The sequence below is a fragment of the Rhinoderma darwinii genome, unplaced genomic scaffold, assembly GCF_050947455.1.
Source record: "Rhinoderma darwinii isolate aRhiDar2 unplaced genomic scaffold, aRhiDar2.hap1 Scaffold_52, whole genome shotgun sequence".
NCBI classification, from domain to species: domain Eukaryota; kingdom Metazoa; phylum Chordata; class Amphibia; order Anura; family Rhinodermatidae; genus Rhinoderma; species Rhinoderma darwinii.
The window spans coordinates 226,844-240,462 of NW_027464068.1; the positions used below are offsets into that span (position 1 = coordinate 226,844).

The 13,619-nt window shown below is 38.4% G+C and overlaps 1 protein-coding gene across 1 annotated transcript; it reads left to right on the plus strand.

The window, feature by feature from the left end:
* The first annotated feature begins 5,305 nt into the window (after positions 1 to 5,305).
* On the plus strand, positions 5,306 to 7,486 carry LOC142721812 (MAP kinase-interacting serine/threonine-protein kinase 1-like). The gene is made up of 4 exons (XM_075848839.1): positions 5,306 to 5,517; positions 6,107 to 6,271; positions 6,350 to 6,393; positions 6,525 to 7,486. Exons 1-4 carry the CDS (start codon positions 5,341 to 5,343, stop codon positions 6,733 to 6,735), a joined length of 597 nt encoding a protein of 198 aa, XP_075704954.1. The 5' UTR covers positions 5,306 to 5,340; the 3' UTR covers positions 6,736 to 7,486.
* Positions 7,487 to 13,619: the final 6,133 nt, after the last annotated feature.

The window sequence follows — 13,619 nt, forward strand, 5'->3', positions numbered from 1 at the left end:
ACTGATATGATGAAGCTGATAAGTGACATATGTCTATAGGTCAGATACTGATATGATGAGGCTGATAAGTGATGTGTCTATAGGTCAGATACTGATATGATGAAGCTGATAAGTGATATATGTCTATTGGTCAGATACTGATATGATGAAGCTGATAAGTGATATATGTCTATAGGTCAGATACTGATATGATGAGGCTGATAAGTGATATATGTCTATAGGTCAGATACTGATATGATGAAGCTGATAAGTGATATATGTCTATTGGTCAGATACTGATATGATGAAGCTGATAAGTGATATATGTCTATAGGTCAGATACTGATATGATGAGGCTGATAAGTGATTTGTGTCTATAGGTCAGATACTGATATGATGAAGCTGATAAGTGATCTATGTCTATAGGTCAGATACTGATATGATGAGGCTGATAAGTGATCTATGTCTATAGGTCAGATACTGATATGATGAGGCTGATAAGTGATCTATGTCTATAGGTCAGATACTGACATGATGAAGCTGATAAGTGATATATGTCTATAGGTCAGATACTGATATGATGGAGCTGATAAGTGATATATGTCTATAGGTCAGATACTGACATGATGAAGCTGATAAGTGATATGTGTCTATAGGTCAGATACTGATATGATGAAGCTGATAAGTGATCTATGTCTATAGGTCAGATACTGATATGATGAAGCTGATAAGTGATCTATGTCTATAGGTCAGATACTGATATGATGAAGCTGATAAGTGATCTGTGTCTATAGGTCAGATACTGATATGATGAGGCTGATAAGTGATATATGTCTATAGGTCAGATACTGACATGATGAGGCTGATAAGTGATATATGTCTATAGGTCAGATACTGATATGATGAGGCTGATAAGTGATATATGTCTATAGGTCAGATACTGATATAATGAAGCTGATAAGTGAGATATGTCTATAGGTCAGATACTGATATGATGAAGCTGATATGTGATATATGTCTATAGGTCAGATACTGATATGATGAAGCTGATAAGTGATATATGTCTATAGGTCAGATACTGATATGATGAAGCTGATAAGTGATATATGTCTATAGGTCAGATACTGATATGATGAAGCTGATAAGTGATATATGTCTATAGGTCAGATACTGATATGATGAGGCTGATAAGTGATATATGTCTATAGGTCAGATACTGATATGATGAAGCTGATAAGTGATATATGTCTATAGGTCAGATACTGATATGATGAAGCTGATAAGTGATATATGTCTATAGGTCAGATACTGATATGATGAAGCTGATAAGTGATATGTGTCTATAGGTCAGATACTGATATGATGAAGCTGATAAGTGATATGTGTCTATAGGTCAGATACTGATATGATGAAGCTGATAAGTGATATGTGTCTATAGGTCAGATACTGATATGAAGATGATAAGTGATATATGTCTATAGGTCAGATACTGATATGATGAAGCTGATAAGTGATATATGTCATAGGTCAGATACTGATATGATGAAGCTGATAAGTGATATATGTCTATAGGTCAGATACTGATATGATGAAGCTGATAAGTGATATATGTCTATAGGTCAGATACTGATATGATGAAGCTGATAAGTGATCTCTGTCTATAGGTCAGATACTGATATGATGAAGCTGATAAGTGATATGTGTCTATAGGTCAGATACTGATATGATGAAGCTGATAAGTGATATATGTCTATAGGTCAGATACTGATATGATGAAGATGATAAGTGATATATGTCTATAGGTCAGATACTGATATGATGAAGCTGATAAGTGATATATGTCTATAGGTCAGATATGATGAAGCTGATAAGTGATATGTGTCTATAGGTCAGATACTGATATGATGAAGCTGATAAGTGATATGTGTCTATAGGTCAGATACTGATATGATGAAGCTGATAAGTGATGTGTCTATAGGTCAGATACAGATATGATGAAGCTGAGAAGTAATATATGTCTATAGGTCAGATACTGATATGATGAAGCTGATAAGTGATATGTGTCTATAGGTCAGATATGATGAAGCTGATAAGTGATATATGTCTATAGGTCAGATACTGATATGATGGAGCTGATAAGTGATATATATCTATAGGTCAGATACTGATATGATGAAGCTGATATGTGTCTATAGGTCAGATACTGATATGATGAAGCTGATAAGTGATATGTCTATAGGTCAGATACTGATATGATGAAGCTGATAAGTGATATATGTCTATAGGTCAGATACTGATATGATGAAGCTGATAAGTGATATGTGTCTATAGGTCAGATACTGATATGATGAAGCTGATAAGTGATATGTGTCTATAGGTCAGATACTAATATGATGAAGCTGATAAGTGATATATGTCTATAGGTCAGATACTAATATGATGAAGCTGATAAGTGATATATGTCTATAGGTCAGATACTGATATGATGAAGCTGATAAGTGATATATGTCTATAGGTCAGATACTGATATGATGAAGCTGATAAGTGATCTGTGTCTATAGATCAGATACTGATATGATGAAGCTGATAAGTGATATATGTCTATAGGTCAGATACTGATATGATGAAGCTGATAAGTGATATGTGTCTATAGGTCAGATACTGATATGATGAAGCTGATAAGTGATATATGTCTATAGGTCAGATACTGATATGATGAAGCTGATAAGTGATATATGTCTATAGGTCAGATACTGATATGATGAAGCTGATAAGTGATATGTGTCTATAGGTCAGATACTGATATGATGAAGCTGATAAGTGATATGTGTCTATAGGTCAGATACTGATATGATGAAGCTGATAAGTGATCTATGTCTATAGGTCAGATACTGATATGATGGAGCTGATAAGTGATATGTGTCTATAGGTCAGATACTAATATGATGAAGCTGATAAGTGATATATGTCTATAGGTCAGATACTAATATGATGAAGCTGATAAGTGATATATGTCTATAGGTCAGATACTGATATGATGAGGCTGATAAGTGATATGTGTCTATAGGTCAGATACTGATATGATGAAGCTGATAAGTGATATATGTCTATAGGTCAGATACTGATATGATGAAGCTGATAAGTGATCTGTGTCTATAGATCAGATACTGATATGATGAAGCTGATAAGTGATATATGTCTATAGGTCAGATACTGATATGATGAAGCTGATAAGTGATATGTGTCTATAGGTCAGATACTGATATGATGAAGCTGATAAGTGATATATGTCTATAGGTCAGATACTGATATGATGAAGCTGATAAGTGATCTGTGTCTATAGATCAGATACTGATATGATGAAGCTGATAAGTGATATATGTCTATAGGTCAGATACTGATATGATGAAGCTGATAAGTGATATGTGTCTATAGGTCAGATACTGATATGATGAAGCTGATATGTGTCTATAGGTCAGATACTGATATGATGAAGCTGGTAAGTGATATATGTCTATAGGTCAGATACTGATATGATGAGGCTGATAAGTGATATGTGTCTATAGGTCAGATACTGATATGATGAAGCTGATAAGTGATATATGTCTATAGGTCAGATATGATGAAGCTGATAAGTGATATGTGTCTATAGGTCAGATACTGATATGATGAAGCTGATATGTGTCTATAGGTCAGATACTGATATGATGGAGCTGATAAGTGATGTATGTCTATAGGTCAGATACTGATATGATGAAGCTGATAAGTGATATGTGTCTATAGGTCAGATACTGATATGATGAAGCTGATAAGTGATATGTGTCTATAGGTCAGATACTGATATGATGAAGCTGATAAGTGATATATGTCTATAGGTCAGATACTGATATGATGAAGCTGATAAGTGATATGTGTCTATAGGTCAGATACTGATATGATGAAGCTGATAAGTGATATGTGTCTATAGGTCAGATACTGATATGATGAAGATAAGTGATATGTGTCTATAGGTCAGATACTGATATGATGAAGCTGATAAGTGATCTATGTCTATAGGTCAGATACTGATATGATGAAGCTGATAAGTGATATGTCTATAGGTCAGATACTGATATGATGAAGCTGATAAGTGATATGTGTCTATAGGTCAGATACTGATATAATGAAGCTGATAAGTGATATGTGTCTATAGGTCAGATACTGATATGATGAAGCTGATAAGTGATATATGTCTATAGGTCAGATACTGATATGATGAAGCTGATAAGTGATATGTGTCTATAGGTCAGATACTGATATGATGAGGCTGATAAGTGATATGTGTCTATAGGTCAGATACTGATATGATGAAGCTGATAAGTGATATATGTCTATAGGTCAGATACTGATATGATGAAGCTGATAAGTGATATATGTCTAGGTCAGATACTGATATGATGAAGCTGATAAGTGATATGTGTCTATAGGTCAGATACTGATATGAAGCTGATAAGTGATCTATGTCTATAGGTCAGATACTGATATGATGAAGCTGATAAGTGATATATGTCTATAGGTCAGATACTGATATGATGAAGCTGATAAGTGATCTATGTCTATAGGTCAGATACTGATATGATGAAGCTGATAAGTGATATGTCTATAGGTCAGATACTGATATGATGGAGCTGATAAGTGATATATGTCTATAGGTCAGATACTGATATGATGAAGCTGATAAGTGATCTGTGTCTATAGGTCAGATACTGATATGATGGAGCTGATAAGTGATATATGTCTATAGGTCAGATACTGATATGATGAAGCTGATAAGTGATATATGTCTATAGGTCAGATACTGATATGATGAAGCTGATAAGTGATATATGTCTATAGGTCAGATACTGATATGATGGAGCTGATAAGTGATATGTCTATAGGTCAGATACTGATATGAAGCTGATAAGTGATCTATGTCTATAGGTCAGATACTGATATGATGAAGCTGATAAGTGATATATGTCTATAGGTCAGATACTGATATGATGAGGCTGATAAGTGATCTGTGTCTATAGGTCAGATACTGATATGATGAAGCTGATAAGTGATATATGTCTATAGGTCAGATACTGATATGATGAAGTTCATAGTTTGGTGCTGGAGTTCTCCTGGTACGTGCAGTATGATAATATCCCGGCCGCTGCTACTGGTGACACTTCTAGAGATTCTGGTCACTGAGCGGCAGCCAGGGCACTGGTGAGGACATTGTCTCGATTTGACATTTGAACGTGTGCAGGGTCCTTGCTGCGAGGGAGGTTAGTTGGGGCCTGGAGTTCACTTTAACCATTTGTGTGTTTTTTCCAGTGTGGTTCTGCAGAGTACATGGCCCCAGAGGTGGTGGAAGTCTTCACAGAAGAAGCTACGTTCTATGACAAGCGTTGTGACCTGTGGAGCTTGGGCGTCATCCTGTACATAATGCTGAGTGGTTACCCCCCCTTCGTGGGGAACTGTGGGACGGACTGTGGCTGGGACCGAGGAGAAGTCTGCAGGGTGTGCCAGGTAATGACACAAGGGCTAGCCGGACGGCCTTCATGTAGGACCATGGTTGGCCGGACGGCCTTCATGTAGGACCATGGTTGGCCGGACGGCCTTTATGTAGGACCATGGTTGGCCGGACGGCCTTTATGTAGGACCATGGTTGGCCGGACGGCCTTCATGTAGGACCATGGTTGGCCGGACGGCCTTCATGTAGGACCATGGTTGGCCGGACGGCCTTCATGTAGGACCATGGTTGGCCGGACGGCCTTTATGTAGGACCATGGTTGGCCGGGCGGCCTTTATGTAGGACCATGGTTGGCCGGACGGCCTTTATGTAGGACCATGGTTGGCCGGACGGCCTTTATGTAGGACCATGGTTGGCCGGACGGCCTTTATGTAGGACCATGGTTGGCCGGACGGCCTTTATGTAGGACCATGGTTGGCCGGGCGGCCTTTATGTAGGACCATGGTTGGCCGGACGGCCTTTATGTAGGACCATGGTTGGCCGGACGGCCTTTATGTAGGACCATGGTTGGCCGGACGGCCTTTATGTAGGACCATGGTTGCTGGCCTTGTTACTCCCACTCATCGCTCCACATTTACTTCCTAGAACAAGCTGTTTGAAAGCATTCAAGAAGGCAAATACGAGTTTCCTGAGAGAGACTGGGCTCACATCTCCAATCAAGCCAAGGATTTAATTTCCAAGCTGCTGGTCAGAGACGCCAAAGACCGCTTCAGTGCAGCGCAGGTTCTTCAGCACCCTTGGGTGCAAGGGGTAAGTATCAGACAGAGCAGACTCCCTTCAGTTGTGCTGTGAATATATAGAACACCACTTCTGTATTTCTTTTGGTAGGACGCTCCAGAAAGAGGCCTGCCGACCCCGCGTGTTCTTCAGAAGTGAGTTATCATGTGAGGAATGGAGATGAGTCCGGCTTCTCATGTGATGGCCGGCGTCCTCCCTCACCGCACTGTGACACTTTGTAGTCGCACTCCCACCTTGGCACCTGACGTGTTTTCTTATTATTCAGGAACAGCAGCACTAAAGACTTGACCCTGTTTGCAGCTGAGGCCATTGCGGTGAACCGGCAGCTTTCCCAGCACGACAGCGACCTGAGCGAAGAAAACGAGAGCTTCATCCAGACGATGTGCTCCATGAGACTCTCCCCTCCCTCCAAGTCTCGCCTGGCCAAGCGGAGAGCACAAGCCCTCGCCAGTAAAGGGTGCGCCCCCAGCGACTGAGCCCTACAGCCACCCTTCTACATTGTTTTTAACGTTTCTGCCGATGCGGCTGCGTTGGTGAATTTTTTTTATTTGGAAGAATTCTTGATCTTTTAAATAACTGTGAGCAGGACTTTACATGAGAGCGTCCGTCCTCGCACAGACCGTCGCGGTGCTTGATGCATCTGCTGTAGGACATTGTATTACTATCAGGAGATGAATGGAACACCCCCTCCCCCTTTACGTATTTGTCTCCCCTCCCCCACAGGCATTGTGTTCTCTCACAGACGTTGAAGCCGCCTTCGCTTTCTCTCGAACTTGAAGACCCATCTAAAAAATTTTTTTTTTAGCACTTTCAGAAATTTTGTTGTTTTTATACGGGGGGCGTCGGGATCGTTTCTGGGCCATTCCATCTCCAGATGATGTCAATGTTATTTAATACAAAGAAATAAACTTTTAGGTTTTTATATTTTGTTGGAGTTCTTCTCATAGAAATCGAAAACCAGCGATTTATGGGACGTACCACTCCATTAGAGCAGCAAAAGGAGGTTGGTAACCGCTAGGAATCGCTCTCCTGCTCACAGTGGGAAGTCCTGCAGAATGGCGCCGACCCTCCAGGTCATGGGCGATGAACAGGAAGAAGATTCAAACGTTAGTATTCCGCACCCCTGGAACTCTGTGTGTGTTTGCGGGGAAGCCCGCGACTGTGACACGTATTATGACCCTCAATGCTATTCGTAAATAAATCATCTCACCTTTTTTAACCCCTTCAGGACCAGACCCATTTTTACAAATCTGACGTGTCCCTTTATGTGATAAGTTGGGAATGCTTTTTACCTATCAAGGAGATTCTGTTTTCTAGTGACACATTGGACTTTATGTTAGTGAAAAATTTGGTCGATAAATTCAGTATTTATTTGTGAAAAACACCAAAATTTAGAAAAAATGTAACTGTATCTACTTGTAAGACAGACCGTAATATCACACGTAATAGTCCCTAGTTCACATCCCCATATGTCTACTTTAGGGTTGCATCGTTTTTTGAACGTCTCTTATTTTTCAGGACGGTACAAGACTCTGAACTTTAGCAGCAATTTCTCACAATTTCAAGAAAATGTCAAAATTTGATTTTTATCACCAGTTCAGTTATGAAGTGACTGTGAGGGGCCCATATATTTAAAAAACCCTTAAACACCCCATTTTAAAAACAGCATTCAGAAAGTGTTTTAACCCTTCAGGTGTTCCACAGGAATTAAAGCAAAATAGGGGTGAAGTTTACAAATTTCATTTTTTTTGCTGAAATTAATTTGTAATATAGAAAAAAAATGTAACACAGACCGTTTTACGAGAGAAACGCAACTCAATATTTATTGCCCAGATTCTGCAGTTTTTAGAAATATCCCACATGTGGCCCTAGTGAGGTACTGGACTGAAGCGCCGGCCTCAGAAGTAAAGGAGCACCTGGAGGATTTTGGGGCCTCCTGTTTAGTTTTTCTTTTATAATATATTTTAGGCACCATATCGGGTTTGAAGAGGTCTTGTGCTGCCAAAACAGTGGAAACACCCACTGTGAACCCATTTTGGAAATTACACCCCTCAAGGAATGGATCTAGGGGTATAGTGAGCATTTTGACCCCACAGTTTTTCTGTTACGTTTATTTGTCTGTAAGAATAAAAAAAAATTTTCCTGAAAAACTATTTTCTAATTTTTACAAGGAACAAAGGTGAAAAAGCACCCCAACATTTGTAAAGCAATTTCTCCCGATTACGGAAATACCCCACATGTGGTCATAAACTGCTGTTTGGCACATGGCGCAGCTCAAATTAGAAGGAGCGCCATTTGGCTTTTAGAGCGCAGATTTTGCTGTATTGGTGTATGGGCGCGATGTCACGTTTGCAGAGCCCCTGAGGTACAGTACAGTAGAAAACCCACAGAAGTGACCCATTTTGGAAATTACACCCCTCAATGCATTTATCATTTGCCTGGACATACGACCGGACTTAGGAGTGAAAGAGCACAATCTGCATTTGAGGCCTATTGGTGATTTTCGTAACATTGGCCCACAAATATATTCGGAGTACATCAGGATATATGTAATATGTGCGGAGTACATCAGGGTATATGTAATGTGTGAGGAGTACATCAGGATATATGTAATGTGTGAGGAGTACATCAGGATATATGTAATATGTGAGGAGTACATCAGGATATATGTAATATGTGAGGAGTACATCAGGATATATGTAATGTGAGGAGTACATCAGGATATATGTAATATGTGAGGAGCACATCAGGATATATGTAATATGTGAGGAGTACATCAGGGTATATGTAATATGTGAGGGGTACATCAGGGTATATGTAATATGTGAGGAGTACATCAGGGTATATGTAATATGTGAGGAGTACATCAGGATATATGTAATATGTGAGGAGTACATCAGGATATATGTAATATGTGAGGAGCACATCAGGATATATGTAATATGTGAGGAGTACATCAGGGTATATGTAATATGTGAGGAGCACATCAGGGTATATGTAATATGGGAGGAGTACATCAGGGTATATGTAATATGGGAGGAGTACATCAGGGTATATGTAATATGTGAGGAGTACATCAGGATATATGTAATATGTGAGGAGTATATCAGGGTATATGTAATATGTGAGGAGCACATCAGGGTATATGTAATATGTGAGGAGTACATCAGGATATATGTAATATGTGAGGAGTACATCAGGGTATATGTAATATGTCAGGAGTACATCAGGGTATATGTAATATGTGAGGGGTATATCAGGGTATATGTAATATGTGAGGAGTACATCAGGGTATATGTAATATGTCAGGAGTACATCAGGGTATATGTAATATGTGAGGAGTACATCAGGGTATATGTAATATGTCAGGAGTACATCAGGGTATATGTAATATGTGAGGGGTATATCAGGGTATATGTAATATGTGAGGAGTACATCGGGATATATGTAATATGTGAGGAGTACATCAGGATATATGTAATATGTGAGGAGTACATCAGGGTATATGTAATATGTGAGGAGTACATCAGGGTATATGTAATATGTGAGGAGTACATCGGGATATATGTAATATGTGAGGAGTACATCAGGATATATGTAATATGTGAGGAGTACATCAGGGTATATGTAATATGTGAGGAGTATATCGGGATATATGTAATATGTGAGGAGTACATCAGGGTATATGTAATATGTGAGGAGTACATCAGGGTATATGTAATATGTGAGGAGTACATCAGGGTATATGTAATATGTGAGGAGTACATCAGGGTATATGTAATATGTGAGGAGTACATCAGGATATATGTAATGTGTGAGGGATACATCAGGATATATGTAATATGTGAGGAGTACATCAGGGTATATGTAATATGTGAGGAGTACATCAGGATAAATGTAATATGTGAGGAGTACATCAGGGTATATGTAATATGTGAGGAGTACATCAGGATATATGTAATATGTGAGGAGTACATCAGGGTATATGTAATATGTGAGGAGTACATCAGGGTATATGTAATATGTGAGGAGTACATCAGGGTATATGTAATATGTGAGGAGTACATCAGGGTATATGTAATATGTGAGGAGTACATCAGGGTATATGTAATATGTGAGGAGTACATCAGGATATATGTAATATGTGCGGAGTTCCTTAGGTATATGTAATATGTGAGGAATACATCAGGATACATGTAATGTGTGAGGAGTACATCAGGATATATGTGAGGAGTGCATCAGGGTATATGTAATATGTGAGGAGTACATCAGGATATATGTAATATGTGAGGAGTACATCAGGATATATGTAATATGTGAGGAGTACATCAGGGTATATGTAATATGTGAGGAGTACATCAGGGTATATGTAAGCTGTGCTGAGTACATCAGGATATATGTGAGGAGTGCATCAGGGTATATGTAATATGTGAGGAGTACATCAGGATATGTGTAATATGTGAGGAGTACATCAGGATATGTGTAATATGTGAGGAGTACATCAGGGTATATGTAATATGTGAGGAGTACATCAGGGTATATGTAATATGTGAGGAGTACATCAGGGTATATGTAATATGTGAGGAGTACATCAGGGTATATGTAATATGTGAGGAGTACATCAGGGTATATGTAATATGTGAGGAGTACATCAGGGTATATGTAATATGTGAGGAGCACATCAGGGTATATAATATGTGAGGAGTACATCAGGATATATGTAATATGTGAGTACATCAGGGTATATGTAATATGTGAGGAGTACATCAGGTATATGTAATATGTGAGGAGTACATCAGGATACATGTAATATGTGAGGAGTACATCAGGATATATGTAATATGTGAGGAGTACATCAGGATATATGTAATATGTGAGGAGTACATCAGGGTATATGTAATATGTGAGGAGTACATCAGGATATATGTAATATGTGAGGAGTACATCAGGATATATGTAATATGTGAGGAGTACATCAGGATATATGTAATATGTGAGGAGTACATCAGGGTATATGTAATATGTGAGGAGTACATCAGGATATATGTAATATGTGAGGAGCACATCAGGGTATATGTAATATGTGAGGAGCATATCAGGATATATGTAATATGTGAGGAGGACATCAGGATATATGTAATATGTGAGGAGTACATCAGGGTATATGTAATATGTGAGGAGCACATCAGGGTATATGTAATATGTGAGGAGTACATCAGGGTATATGTAATATATGAGGAGGACATCAGGGTATATGTAATATGTGAGGAGTACATCAGGGTATATGTAATATGTGAGGAGTACATCAGGATATATGTAATATGTGAGGAGTACATCAGGATATATGTAATATGTGAGGAGTACATCAGGATATATAATATGTGAGGAGTACATCAGGATATATGTAATATGTGAGGAGTACATCAGGGTATATGTAATGTGTGAGGAGTACATCAGGATACATGTAATATGTGAGGAGTACATCAGGGTATATTTAATGTGTGAGGAGTACATCAGGATACGTGTAATATGTGAGGAGTACATCAGGATACGTGTAATATGTGAGGAGTACATCAGGGTATGTGTAATATGTGAGGAGGACATCAGGGTATATGTAATATGTGAGGAGTATATCGGTGTATATGTAATATGTGAGGAGTACATCAGGATATATGTAATATGTGAGGAGTACATCAGGGTATATAATATGTGTGGAGTACATCAGGGTATATGTAATATGTGGGGAGTACATCAGGGTATATGTAATGTGTGAGGAGTACATCAGGGTATATGTAATATGTGAGGAGTACATCAGGGTATATGTAATATGTGAGGAGTACATCAGGGTATATGTAATATGTGAGGAGCACATCAGGGTATATAATATGTGTGGAGTACATCAGGGTATATGTAATATGTGGGGAGTACATCAGGATATATGTAATATGTGAGGAGTACATCAGGATATGTGTAATATGTGACGAGTACATCAGGGTATATGTAATATGTGAGGAGTACATCAGGATATATGTAATATGTGAGGAGTACATCAGGATATATGTAATATGTGACGAGTACATCAGGGTATATGTAATATGTGAGGGAGTACATCAGGGTATATGTAATATGTGAGGAGTACATCAGGGTATGTGTAATATGTGAGGAGTACATCAGGGTATATGTAATATGTGAGGAGTACATCAGGTATATGTAATATGTGAGGAGTACATCAGGGTATATGTAATATGTGAGGAGTACATCAGGATATATGTAATATGTGAGGAGTACATCAGGATATGTGTAATATGTGAGGAGTACATCAGGGTATATGTAATATGTGAGGAGTACATCAGGGTATATGTAATATGTGAGGAGTACATCAGGATATATGGAATATGTGAGGAGTACATCAGGATATATGTAATATGTGAGGAGTACATCAGGATATATGTAATATGTGAGGAGTACATCAGGATATATGTAATGTGTGGGGAGTACATCAGGGTATATGTAATGTGTGAGGAGTACATCAGGGTATATGTAATGTGTGAGGAGTACATCAGGATATATGTAATATGTGAGGAGTACATCAGGATATGTGTAATATGTGAGGAGTACATCAGGATATATGTAACATGTGAGGAGTACATCAGGGTATATTTAATATGTGAGGAGTACATCAGGGTATATGTAATATGTGAGGAGTACATCAGTGTATATGTAATATGTGAGGAGTACATCAGGGTATATGTAATATGTGAGGAGTACATCAGGGTATATGTAATATGTGAGGAGTACATCAGGATATATGTAATATGTGAGGAGTACATCAGGGTATATGTAATATGTGAGGAGTACATCAGGATATATGTAATATGTGAGGAGTACATCAGGGTATATGTAATATGTGAGGAGTACATCAGGGTATATGTAATATGTGAGGAGTACATCAGGATATATGTAATATGTGAGGAGTACATCAGGGTATATGTAATATGTGAGGAGTAGATCAGGATATATGTAATATGTGAGGAGTACATCAGGATATATGTAATATGTGAGGAGTACATCAGGATATATGTAATATGTGAGGAGTACATCAGGGTATATGTAATATGTGAGGAGTACATCAGGGTATATGTAAGCTGTGCTGAGTACATCAGGATATATGTGAGGAGTGCATCAGGGTATATGTAATATGTGAGGAGTACATCAGGATATGTGTAATATGTGAGGAGTACATCAGGATATGTGTAATATGTGAGGAGTACATCAGGGTATATGTAATATGTGAGGAGTACATCAGGATATATGTAATATGTGAGGAGTACATCAGGATATATGTAATGTGTGAGGAGTA

Excerpts from the sequence above, each read along its gene's own strand:
- LOC142721812 (XM_075848839.1), top strand. The coding sequence starts at position 5,341 with ATGGCCCCAGAGGTGGTGGAAGTCTTCACAGAAGAAGCTACGTTCTAT. Across the intron at positions 6,272-6,349 it reads AGCACCCTTGGGTGCAAGGG|GACGCTCCAGAAAGAGGCCT; the intron begins GTAAGTATCAGA and ends TTCTTTTGGTAG. Across the intron at positions 6,394-6,524 it reads ACCCCGCGTGTTCTTCAGAA|GAACAGCAGCACTAAAGACT; the intron begins GTGAGTTATCAT and ends CTTATTATTCAG.